Source organism: Furipterus horrens, unplaced genomic scaffold, assembly GCF_987537825.1.
Source record: "Furipterus horrens unplaced genomic scaffold, mFurHor1.1.pri manual_scaffold_12, whole genome shotgun sequence".
Lineage (NCBI taxonomy): Eukaryota > Metazoa > Chordata > Mammalia > Chiroptera > Furipteridae > Furipterus > Furipterus horrens.
Window position 1 is genome coordinate 1,750,934 of NW_028327182.1, and position 13,513 is coordinate 1,764,446.

Genomic DNA, 13,513 nt, shown 5'->3' on the forward strand with positions numbered 1-13,513 from the left:
GAATCTTCTTTCGGTTACTTTTATGTAAAATGTAGGGATCCGAGCATTTTAAAGATGCTGAGATGAATATTATCAAATAAAGGGGATGCAGTTAGCTCAGTACAAGGGGTGACCTCTGAACACAGCTTTCTTCCAAGGGCTCCCAAGTCACAGCGCACAGTCCAGACCTCCAGGAGCTCAACCGCGGTGCCGGGACGGCAGGGGCCGTGCCACCCAGGGGCCTCCCCGGGGGCATGTGTGCCTAAGGGGCCCAGGCGGCCCCCGAGCAGAGAACACGTGGCGCTTCGTGCCCCTCCTCTGCACGGTCCTTTCTCCCGACGGTAGGTGCCACATGCTTCGTTTTACACGCCATGTGCTTAACGTATTTGTATTTTCCCAAGAGGGTTAACCTGCGACGTTCTTTGTAAGACCAGAACTTTATCATGCGTAAATATATATAATAAAATATGCAGGAAAAGTCAAAAATAATTTGGAGTTGGTCTTAGAATAAAATAACAAGCTATTCTAATGATTTTCTTTTTATGATTCTAAGGCTGGGTGTCGAAGAGGAATAGAGCCTGTGAGGCGGTTACAGGACGGGGCACGTGCTCAGCAGGTGTGAAGAGGATAATCAAGCTCAGGAGGGTCCCCTACAAAGCATTTCTCTGGGAGAGCTTTATTCGTCCAAAGCCGCGGTTCCCCGCCTCTGAAGTTAAAAAGGAAGAGGCAGAGAGCATCGCGCTGACCGGAACGGTGGGCACGGCCGCCTGGTCCGCGGTGCGGGCGGCAGGCGTCTGGGAGGGGAAGCCCTGACGGGGCCGCCCGCAGCCACCACGCTGCCCCCTGCGGTCACCCGCCCGCCCGCTCCCTCGCCACCGGCCTGATCGATCAGCGCCACGTGGAGGTGATGCAAACACTATTTTACCGAATGTTTTCACTGAAGATGCCACACACGGTAACACAGACACGGTCACCCGGCGGGCCACAGGGTTTGTAAACCAGGCAGAGCCCGGCTATTCGGTCGGGGCACTGGCCTCCCCTGAGACGGTCCAGTAAGGAAATAACAGCCCCCAACGCAGCAGCCGCCGTCCGGTGTGAGTGAGTCAACATGACGGCTGTTTGGGGGTTAGGGTGGCAAAAAAGATAGTATTCTATTGTCTGTGTGCTGCACTTTCAGGAGTTAGTTTACGTGTGCCGCGGGATGAAAAGGCTGACGTCGCTGCTGTGACGTGTAATCCCAACCGTCAGCTGTACAATTTCAGGGTGAGCACATATGGGACACAATGCTACCGCCTCATCTATGTCAATGATGGGTTTTTGCGTGTTCTGTCTAGCAGGCGGTAATTTTGCTTTCATTAAAAACACACTGGCAGATGATTTTTATGTGAACTTCCCTATTAAAATGTTCACGTAGCTTTCATTAATAACATAAGGCATTAGGCACGTTAATGCAGGTGCTGAAGTAAAATAAAATAAGGAAGCTGGAATGCATGATGCATTTCTGCAAATTCAAAATGGAACGACACGGCCGTCTGAGGCTAGGTTTTGACACATAACAGTCACTTTTCCACATTCGCCACGCACTGAGATTCGCGGTTTGCGAACATTTACGTTGGAAGGAAATCTACACGGAGAGGGACGGAGAGCCGGGCTTGCGTCTGGGCGAGGACAGACTGGTCGGCACGCAGGGGGCTGGACGCCTACCTCCCTGAGAACAGGGTCAGCGACGCCGTCCAAGGTCACGGAGCCCTCGTAGGTCAGGTAGTGGAAGACGTTGAGCGCGCGGACGGCTTCGGGGCCCCGCTGCTTGTACCCGAATATCAGGTCGATCCACTGATGGAGTTGGCAGGACACGAATTCACTCTCCAAGGCCTGAGGGGCGTCAGGAGAAAGAGGGAGAGTCTGTACCAGCTTAGCAAGCACCCCGTCTTCTCCTTCCACCACCCTTTGTCCCCGCTGTGCCCTCTGCCCCCTCCCCACCCCCGTCCCTCTGGTCGTCACCACACTGCTGTCTGCGTCTGAGTTTTCTTTTCTCCTTGACCCCTTCACCTTTCTTACCCAGCCCCAATTTTATGGGGAACTTTGATACACATTTATTTTTCTGCCTAAAGTCTCCAAATCGACGCCTACAAAACTTAACTGTACCCGGAGAGGACACCTTCCTCCTGCTGTCAACGAACTCTGCCATCACACAGTTTCGGGACCACTGGGCAATTCTAGACGTTTGCCAGCCGGCGGGAAATGAACGGGACGCACTGAGCGGAGAGTCAACGGCGGTGCTGAGCACCAGAGAGAGTCAGAAAAGAGGCCTTTTCATTCCCCAAGAAGCCCCCATAAGCCTCCCAGAGAGCTGTCTTGTCATGCAGGCACGGAGTTCAAGTTCATGCCCGTGACGCCTCTCACCGCCCTGACTTCTCATCAGTCCCTGATGGATTCTCAGAGCACGCGGACCTCAGTGGCACGAGCCGAACGCCCGACTTTCAGCCGTGGAAGGAAGATGCTGTCCTCCCTCCCAGCCATGACTAAGCACGCGCAGCTGCTCTCTGGAGGCATGGCCTTGAGGTCTGAGGCCTTCCGGCCAACGGGAAGTCAATGAATAAATACTTGCAATTAGTCTTCTCATTTAATAAAAAACAAACCCAGCTATAAAATGTCTGAGTGAAACTTTTCAACTTTTCCTATGATCACCTTTAGGTCCTAATTCATTAACCTCAACCTCTTTTTTGATTTATTCCTTTAAAAAATTTTGGCATATTATGTTACATTATACATTATTAGATCATATTATGTTACATATTATTACATCGTGTTATATTATAGTTCCCCCTCATGTTGTGGGACCTGGCATTTTATTTTTCAGGTGCTGTGTGCATTAAATTAGAATTTCTGTATCAAACGCGCCACGGGAGAACTAAGTGCTCAGTATTAAGTGGCAGGGTATATACTTCCAGAGATTTGTCCCGTTCTTCGTGACGTGACCCTCTCGGCACGGAACTATCTGTGGCTTTCCTCAGCGACTTGCCATCTCCCTGCGGTGGTGCGTGTAGCCGCGCCTCCTCCGCCCCTGACTATTTATTTGGGTCCTCTCTCGTCTTTTCTTGATGCGTGTGGCTAAAGACCTGTCCATTTTGTTTACCTTTTCAAAGAAATAGCTCGTATTTGTAGCTGCTCTTTTCTGTCGCTTTTCAAGTTTCTATTTTGTTTATTTCTGCTCTGATCTTAACGGTTTCTTTCCTTCTGTTTATCTGATAAAGTGTAACATTTAAAACATATTTTGTACTTGGCTAATGATGATAAAGAAAAGTTACATCAATTTCCATAGTTAATTTTGTTTCTGGCAGCTCTTATCAGTTACACGTCAGCCCGCTCACTCCGCTTACAGCCCTGCTCTCCGCTTGGAGGACGGCGACCAGCGCGGTGACGGGCAGGGTCTGGCCTTCCTCCCGGTCTCGAAAGGCTGCTCTTGGCACAACGCGTGCGCGCACACACGTTTCTATATTTAATACACCTTTGGGTTGTTAGGTATCATTTTATTTAGGACATTTTCATTTCTCGGGCCACACCTGTGGCTTTTCCATTTCCCCCCCTTTAACGGCTGCTTATGCCGTCGAGGTCACAGCGGCCTCACCGGCTGAGCTGGGCTGCTTTCCGTATTTTCTGGAACAAGCTGCAGAAGAAACTAATTCACTGTCTCTTAAAAATTTGGTAGAACTCACCTGTAACATAATATGGTCTTGGATTTTACGGGGGATGCAAAAATTTTATCATTTAAACTTCTTGAAGGATTAGAAGTCTCTTAATTCTCTTTTTCTATTTCTGGTTCCAATTTTGGCATTTATATTTGTCTCAGTATTTCTCCATTTCATCTCAGTTTTAAAACTTATTAGTTCATAGAAGTTTATAATCATCGTCAATTAAAGTTAAAAAACGTGTTTACCCTGTTCAGTTCTACATGTTAGAGAGGCAGCAGAGTTCATCAGCAGAAAATTAACTGTCATTTAATAATGTTGCCTCTGGTATTTTTGGGGGAGTTATAAAACTAAATGACCAAAAAAAAAAATAAGGTAGTAGATGGAACGGGGAAGTCCTGTAGATCCCTGTCTGACTAGTTACCGTGCAGAAGGAACAGCTACTGAGAAATTTAACAACTAAGCCCGGTCTAGAGCAAGCGCGTAGCTGAGCGTGGGGTTTCAGACGTCCCACAATGAAGGCGTAGCGGCCCGTGTGACGAGGAAGCCTGACACGGAGACGTGACGTCCTGACCTGACTGGTCTGTCACCGAACACGCGCGTCCCGCTTGTTTGCTCTTTTCAGAACGAGGTTCTCATGCACAGACCCATTTCTGACTCTCAGAAAGGATGTTACCACAAATACAACGGAAACTACAAAGAATTAATCCATCACTGAGCTATTAGGTTATAATGGTCTTAAGAGCTTCCATATCATCTCCTTGTGTGTGAACGCAGAAAGAATTAGGTCAAGCCTCGATAGACCAATTCCCACTCCATACCTCTGCCCTGGGTCTGAAAGAAGGGAAATAAAGAGGGAGGTTTAAACCGAGAGGACCTCTCCTGGATGGATAATAGTTACCCAATCCCAATTTCTGTCTTGTCCTGTGGGCACTAGATGGTAGAAAACCCTTTCTCTAGCAGGGGTAGGATCGGCGTCTCTCGAACTTGTGAAAAAGGACACGGAACTGGAGGGACTGGCCGCGAGGGGAGAACGTTCATTTCTCCTGAGTAATTTCTCCGAGGAGTCCTGCATTTCCCCCTGCTCTTCCGCACAAGAGCAAGAACATTCCCCAGCCCTTTCTCTTGTTTCCTCAAAACCCTGCTTCTGCTATTGAAGAAATTCTCTAAACAGAGCTGCATACATGCAAGGGGACGATCAGAAGACTCCGTTGCGCTGCCTCTGCAGTGTCCATACTGCCCGTCTCTCCTGGTTATGTTCACATTCTCGCTGTTACCCCGGGAAAGACTCGGCTGTTTCAAATGAAGGCAGCACCGTTGTCCTAACTGTTTACCTGGGGAGGGCGCTGAACCAGTTCTAGTCCTTGACTGCTTGTTGGGGGTGTGAGCTGGGGCCCAGGTTCCATCCCACCGGCCCGCGGCGTCTAGGCTCTCACTACGGCGCACGCGGGGGAGACGCCAGCTCCTTCCTGCCCCCGGCGCGTCCTGCTCCGAAACCACCGTGCCCCCCCTTGCAGTGCTCAACTTCCGGCCTCCCAAGGCTCCTCCTAGCAGAGACGCTCAGTGCAAACTCCGCCTGAGCCCTTGGGCCTTTCAAACATTGATGATGCCCACCCACCGTTTCTGAGAGAGAGAGAGAGAGAGAGAGAGAGAGAGAGAGAGAGAGAGAGAGAGAGAGAAACGTCAATCGGTTGCCGCCCTTACATGCCCTGACTGGGGATTGAACCCACGACTTTTAGTTCAGGGACGACACTCAGCCAACTGAGCCACCCAGCCAGGGCTCCTCCACTATCCTTTTTTTCTTTTTTCTAATTAATTAATTGTTATTTTTAGAGGGAGGATAAGGGAGGGAGGGAGAGGGAGAGGCACACATCGATGTGTGAGAGATACATCAATCAGTTGCCTCTCATGTACCCCAAACTGGGGACCTGGCCCGCAACCCAGGCCTGTGCCCTAAGAATCGAACCGCCGACCCTTTGGTTCGCGGGCCGGCACTCAGTCCACTGAGCCGCAGCAGACAGGGCGCCCACCGTCTCAAGGCTTCGTGATCTACCCACGCCTTCGGCGCCAGGAGGGGAGAGAAGTCCCAGCCCCTGGCACCAGCAGCTGGCCCGGCCTTGGAGCCTCGGCTGTTCCTTCAAGCAGCTCATCGCCCTGCTTTTTTCCAAGTCACATTACCCTTCCTGCCTCGGTCCAGGGCCTGCTTCCCGAGCTCTGCCGCTCCCACTCCACGCCTTCTCCCGTGAATTTCCACGGCACGTCCCCAGAGCCCTTGTGCTTCATACCACGAGGGGACGTGTACAGGTTAATTCACACAGAAACTGAGAAAGAAGAAAACAGTTGGCGGAATCCTGCTACCTAATGTCAAACTATTCCACAAGATCTCAGTGAGCAAAACAGCATGGTGCGGGCACAAAGACACACAGACCCGCGGGGCAGATGAGAGAGCCCAGCACACGCGGGAAGCAAGTGCCGCAGGGAAGTAAGGCAGGGAGCCCAGGCAGCAGTTCCCGCGCGGGGACAGGTGTGGCCCGGGTCCTTACTGCTCACAGAAACCCCGCCCTGGCGACGGGCAGGGTCTGGTCACTCCCTGTGGCAGGACGCAGGTCCCGAAGCCGGAACCGAAGGCGCTCTGCCGGAGCGATGAAGCTGACATCCCCCCGGGACCCCATTAGCCCTAGACGGGCCCTCAGTCACTGCAAGCGCGGGACCAACCTGACGGTCTGATCTGTGGACTCCGGGGCATGAGAGGCTACCGTGCCGACCAGCACGGTCACTAGAGAGAGGCGTGGTGACAGCTGACCGGCTGAAGACGACGTGGAAAAACAGCAGATACACGGTGAAGTCACCTCATGGGATAATAACGGGCACTCGGGATAGGAAAGGGAAGTTGCGTCTTTTGTATAAGAGGCAGAGAACCAAGTAGTAACGCGCTGCAGAACAGTAACTGCAGCCATGGTCCCCAAGTTCTCACACAGCCCCAAGAGTCTAGGAACTGCATTCGCCTGGAGAGTTTCCTTAGCTGGACTGAACCACCGCCTAATGTACTGATGAGTGACAACGGTGACTTTTCTGCAGGCTTTGTCAGGAGTGTGTAGCCTTGGTTGGTTAGTTTATATCGATACTAAGTATCTGATGATTTCTCACCTGTAATAATTGTTATTTTTCTCTACAGTCCCCAGATTCCTGGTACGATTCGTTTTTTAGGAGGACAACTGCCTTGTCTTTCAGTTAGGCACACCATTAATCAAAGGACTAATTCTGGGGCGTAGGAAATTCTTTCAGGAAGGAGGAACACAAGCGTTGTGTCTGTAATGAATCATGACTCAATGTTTTATTAAAAAACATATAAAAATGTTTTAGCATCCAGCAAACACATGATGAGATGCTCAAACGTCATTAGTCACTCAGGAAACGCAAACTAAAACCATAACGAGGTACTGACTCACATCTACCAGGACGGCTATAATAACAAACCAGGCAATAACGAGTGCCGGTGGAGAGACGGAGGAAGTGGCGCTGTCATTGCTGGCGGGGATGTAAGATGCTCTCGTCACTTTGCAAGACAGTTAAGCCGTTTCTTAAATAGTTAAACATAAATTTACCCTGTGACTCAGCAACGCTACCCCTGGGAGCAACAAAACATATGTCCACAAAGAGATTTGGAAGGCGTGTTCACGGCAGTGCTATGCACAGGAGCCAGAAAGTGGAAACGGCCCGAATGTTCACCAAGTGCTGAACGGACAGACAAGACGTTCATCTGCACGACGGAATGCCTTCAGGCCAGGAGAGGACCAAAGCACTGATCTACACCAGGACCCGGATGATGCGTGTTACCATGCCAAGTAAAAGAAGTCAAACACAGAAGGACACATGTTGTATGCTTCTGTTTTCATAAAATGACCAGAAAAGGCAACGCTATGGAGACAGAAAGTAGGTGAATGTTTGCTGGGCTTGCGGCAGGCGTGGGGCAGTGGTGAGGGGTGGACATGTTCTCAGAGCAGACTGTAGTGATGGCCTCGCACAACTCCAAAGTTACTAAAAATCCTTAAGTTGTATGCTGAAAGCAAATGAAATTTATAATAATGATGTTTAGTAAACATTCATAAGGGATCCCCGTTTTACAGATGAGAAAAGCGAGGGCCAGAGATGTTCCATCAATTACCCGGGACAACGAAACTCATAAATGGCAGAGCTCAGATTCAAGAGCAGGACATTTCCAGACTCCAAGTCACACCGTTTCCAACATGCCTCCTGGCATTTATTAAGAGTTAGCATCCACAGGAAAACGTCCACGCGACCAGCAGAGTTCGACAGAAGGAGAAGAGAAAACCGGGTCCGACAATCTTGGGCTACTTTGCTTGCCTGAGAAAAGGTTCATTCAGTTTGACGAGTTTGGAGCTAACTAGACAACACGCTGAAATTGCTGAGATCTTTACATGACCCACTGATTCAGCAAATATTTAGTGACCATGAGTCTCCGCCGGGGGCGGGTCTGGGCTCACAGAGACGCGGCGGCCGCGTTCCAGGGCTGAGCCTGCAGACCGGGTCCCCGCACGCCGGCGTTCCAGGGAGCAGGGCTGGTGTGGGCAGGGACCGCTAGTTCTGGAAATGGGCACAGAGTTTCAGGAATGTGTCTAACTGAAGTGTGCGTCCTTCGCACTAAAAATATAAATGGAAGAAATAATCTGCTGCTCAAGGAGAGAGAAGGAAATATCTCCACCCACGCAGAAGTGCCACCTGCCAGGGGGCGCGAGCGTGGCCGTGCAGAGAACGCACGCAATGCCCGCGATGGCCCCTCAGAGAGGGGGACCAGCCTGCGGACCGTCCGCAGGGCGCTTTCCAGCCTAGGCCCTGCCGCCGCGACGGCTTCCTCGAATGAGGATCAGAAGGAAAAAATCTAGCTCCAAACTTGAAGGGAGAAAGTCACTGGTAGGAGAGTCCCCAAAATAAAGGGACGCAGGTCAATGGGTAGAGAGTGGAGCCACACGTTGTATAATCCCGTTCATGGGAAATGTCTGGAAAAGGCAAATCTGGGGAAAGGGGGCAGATCTGCAGTTGCCCGGCGTTCGCTGGGGGAAATGGGAGAACAGGGGCCGATACGGCAGGTCCTTGGTTTCTTTACGGGGTGACAACAATGTCCCCAGTTGACCGTGGGGACGGCCGCCCAACTCTGACCAGACTCAAGCTCACTGATGTTTTGTTACTTGAAAGGGTTAATTGATGGTGTCTGTGTGACACACTGTGAGTCACAGCTTTTGGCAAAAAGGGGGCCGGGGCAGCAGTGGGCTCCGAGGCAGCACAGGGACCCTGTTTGGGTTCCGATTCAAATGCACAAGGCGTTAAAACAAAACAAAACATGTCTGCGAGGCACTGGGAAAACACTGGGAGTGCAACAGGGTTAAACAGCATGTTTGCCCATTGGCTTCACGGGCGCAGACCCTCCGCTGACTAAACTACAGCCCGCCGTGGAGGTGGTGTGGTCACGCGGTCCGTTTCTGAGCACCACGACCACGCGGGGCGTCAAAGGGCCCTCCCTGCGGATAGGAGTACATTACACTCTGTGAAACGTCCACGCGCGAACATTCTAAGAACACGCTCCTTTACTTAACAGCCAGGCAGCTGCCATGCAGGCTCAAAAAGTAACGACACTTTCCATGAGGCCGTTTACTGGCGGGGCCTTCCCTGAAGTCAGGAGGCCACACCACACGCTGACCATCGCACGCTAGTCGTTTTCCACACTCAGAGACGCGCTCGGTTAGATCAGTTTGCTCGGAATCACTCAGGAGGGAAAAAGCGTGCAGACTGAGTCTGGAGGGAAAAGGAAGGAGCGGGAGTTCAGGCTGAAGCCCTGCTGAGTGTATTAGTCGGAGGTGCTCCTCGGAGTGCCTTCTCCTGGGGGGGGCATAACTCAGCTACCGCCTCCTCGTGGGCCCCTGTGGGAGGAGAGCCCACCCCGCAGCGAAGAGCGCGCCACGGGACCCCAGCAGAGCGCTTCCCCTCTTCTCCTAAACGTCTCACTGGCCCTTAGCGATGTCAGACCACCATCTGTGAACATGGAGGCGCAACCCACAACGGCGGGGCCACGGTGCCCCCCGTGCCGGCACCGAGGGGACCCTCACCATCCTGTTGATCCGCACGAAGTCCTCCGGCTTTTTGGCCCACGGGGGGAGGTCGACATCATTGACCACGACTTCGTCTTCTCGGACCCCCAGGCTGTACCCGTTGCTGTTCACGAACATCTCTGGCAGGTAATAGAACTCCGGAATCAGCTCCTGGCCGGACAGAAAGGCGCACAGTGAGCCACGGGGCGTCGGTGAGGTGAAACCGTTAATGTATAACTTGCTAAATGGAACTGAGGAATTTACTTAAGTGTAACATTTCATTACTTCATTCTATTATTAGTTTTCTTTAGATAAGAATCTAGGAAGAGAAGACACACATTCTTCTTAAATAATGTGCTGGATAATTTATCTTTATCAGGTTTTTAGTCTTTCCATGAATTAGTTAAGAGAAATGAGTTATAGAATCCGTAATAGTTCACAACATTACAAAACAAATATATAAAGCTACATCCATGCTGTTCAGCAAACTTTTCTGACTATTATTAATGGAATACCCAAATTCAAAAAATGTTGTCGCCAGTACTGGTTAAAGATCATGTAAAATCTTGTACTTGTTTTTCTGACCACACTGGCAATTACAACTCATAATTTCTATAAAAAGATTAAGTTTTACTTTTTGATTTGGCAAAACAAATAATTTTTATGCCCACGAATAAACAGTGAAGAAGTAATACACGACGAGATAATGAGCTTTAAAGCTTTAATGCGCGTTACCTGAACGCCAAGTTCTTACTAACCTGGACGCAAAGACAGCTGGTATCACCTGTGTCTAAGGAACTGGGTTCACGGCAAACGTGGGTGATGAACAAAGTTTAACACGCGTTTTATGTCCACTTCAGAATAAATCTGATGTGGAAATGGACTGATCTTATGACCCTAAAAGTCCTTACTTGTTCTTTTTTATAAAGCGGCTGAGGCAAACGAGAACAGAAGACCACCGGAGCTGTAGCGTACGCCATCTAACCAGACAAGAGCAGTGGTCTTTTCAAATAAAAAAGGGGAGAGTTTAAGTAACTTTAAGATATACCGTGAGAAGCATAAGGGCATTTATTGTGCAACGTAATCAAACCTCTCTGTCGTCTTCTCCAGTGATACTATCAGACACTGAGGTCTTCGGGAAAATTGGGTTCTTCAGCCCCAAAGAGCAGCACAAACGCCTTCTCTTGGGGCTTCCGGTTGAGAGGGTGGGGCAGCTGAGCTGCGTGGCCGCCTCCTCCCACGGCCACGTCAAGACTGTAACGAACCTGCACACCCGTCACTCAGAGCCACTCCAAGTCTAGCTGAACAGATGTCCCCTAACCAAGGACACGAGCAGAAGCCATACCGAGCTTGGCAGGAGAGGAGAGACGCAGAGCGGGCTGGCCCCACACCCCTGTGCGGTGACTTAAACTTGGGGGGAATATCTGGGCTACGGAGGTTTCCCCTGAAGCGCGAGGGGCCCCAGCCCCACACCAGGCCCCCGGCCCGGGTTCCAGGGCTGGGCAGAGAAGTCCCCGTAACCCCCGGCTGTGCAGACCGGCGGGGAGGGTGCCTGGGGAAGGCGGGGGCCGCGGGGGCCCGGGCGCTGCTCTTCACAGAGGTCGGAGCAGGACTTACTGGGACCCACGCCCCCTCTGAGCCCCAGCGTCGGGCGGCAGCTCCGGAGGCGCAGGGACACACGGACAGGGAGTGAAGTCTGGGCAGGTTTTTCACCCAGCGACGCCTGATTAGCAGTGCCCTGACTGGTCAGCGCCTCCAGCTTGTCACAGTGACCGGGGCGACGCAGCCAAAGCCACGGATCAGCCTCAGCAGCCTCAGGGCTGGTTCCTGCGTCCCCGTCCTCCTCTCCTGCCACGTGGCTCCACACCTGGGACCTCCGTTAGAGGACAGAGCCAATGACAACTCCTCACACGACTGTCTGAAGACTGTGCCAAAGAACCAGGGACGACGTGCATTTGAAGGCTGCTGGGAATCCCTCGGCCAGGCCAGGGCGGGTTCTCCCACTGCACCCGGGACGCGCGCTCCTACAGAGGGGCTCCGGGCAGTCACCGGCCTGCCCGCCTGGAATGACCGCTCCTCCACTTCCCCGCTGCCCACGGAGAGGTTTCTGCTAATCAGCTTCCCTTTCAGGAAAGAGTCAAAGTGGTTTACAATTCCCCAAATGAAAAATGGGGCAGAAAGACACCAAGCGTTATTAAAGAAATGGCAAGATGAATATTATAACAGGCATTTTGTATCTATAAATGTGATTTCTGGTTTATTTTAACAGCTATACTAAAACCCCTCGGGATGGTTAATAGTATTATATGCGTTTCATCAATACGAAGAAAATATCCTCCAACAATTTCTAATTTACAAGCTTATGACAAGTTCAAGCTGCTGAGAAATTGGACTTGAAAGTACGTCTTAGAATGATAGAGGGCCACCATTAACACTGTCACAATTGTATACCTACTGCCTCGGATCTGACATTCCAGTTTAATATATTTTGCTGAGCGAGTACACCGTTTACGGCTTCCCAGTGAAATCAAAACCAACCCAGACGTTTTCGCGTTTCTAATATAATTCACTGCCAGGTTTCAAAACTGCGGTCTCTTTCCTTCCTTTTTCCCCAAAGATTGATGCTCTGGCCTTCGCTAATTCTGCACATGCTCCTAACGGGTCAGTGAGTCACTGGTGAGCACCTCCATTAACTGTATTAATTTACACTATGTCACCTTAATGGCACTGGGTGGCAGCTCCCTTTCCTGACACCTAGATGGCTATTCAAAAGTAATAGAACAACTCTGAAGGCATTAAGGAAAATTAGTCTAAGGACCTCGCGAAGGAGAGAAATAAAACTGCGGCAGGTCCCCGGGCCAGCCCACACCCCTTCCCTGCCCCTGAGCGCGGGGAGAGGCGGACGTTAACAGTTCGTCGTCGGCAGCCGTCCGACTCGAGAGACGATGGTGTAGCTTCTTAAGTGTCTATCTGCACCGCCGAGAATGGCTGTGCAGTCCGACTCGGGAGTGACACGGTATCTGTCTCCTCCCGTGTTGAATCGACATCTTGCGATGACGCTGGAGTGTCCTCTCCAGTGAAGCTGAAGCTACAGAGCCTGGGCAGGGTGATATGGAGGGTCTGCTGTTGCCCATGCAGCAGACCCCCCCTCTCTTCGCAGCTGAGGGGTCCAAGGGAAAGACGGAGTCAATACAGCTTGGCTTCAGGTGCGCCGCAGGAGTTGCCGGTGTTGACTACAACGTCAAACCGCCTTAGGGACTCCGGCTCCGGATTTTCTGTCGGGGTTTACTCCCTTAGCCTTTCCCCTGAAGAGGTATGCCGCAAGGCAGCGGAGGTTTTTTGGAGTCAGAGTTTTCCTTCTCTGATGTGCCCTGACTGGAAGATCGAACCAGCGACACTTAGCTCGCAGGCCGACGCTCAATCCACTGAGCCAAACCACTGAGCCAAACCAGCCAGGGGGTGGACGTTAACAGACAGACAGAATAAAGCCATCTACTCTATTGCGGTTCCCTCCTCGGCGATTATTGAAGTTAGCGGACATGGCAGAGGCGGTTTTCTTCAGACGTGGGAACACACGGCTTTGCGATGATACCACGTGCTCGAGTTTTAAAGCTCGGGGATAAAAAACCGAGGGCCTCAGTTTGAGCAACTGTTAGCAAAACTATTATATCGCCCTTGGTAACGCCTTCTTCCCTGCGAAGTCCGGTATTATTTTAGGGGCAAAAACACCGCACACTGCAA

General features: G+C 51.3%; 1 protein-coding gene across 2 annotated transcripts in view; it reads right to left on the minus strand.

Moving 5' to 3' along the window:
* NBEA (neurobeachin) overlaps window positions 1–13,513 on the minus strand; it is a 377,725-nt gene that overhangs the window by 21,041 nt on the left and 343,171 nt on the right. For both annotated transcript variants that reach the window (XM_090258648.1, XM_090258647.1), the window contains exons 47-48: window positions 9,791–9,943; window positions 1,684–1,851 (exon numbers count right to left, since the gene is read on the minus strand). In XM_090258648.1, the coding sequence (XP_090114774.1) occupies window positions 1,684–1,851; window positions 9,791–9,943 (321 nt within the window). The remainder of the gene's footprint in view (window positions 1–1,683; window positions 1,852–9,790; window positions 9,944–13,513) is intronic.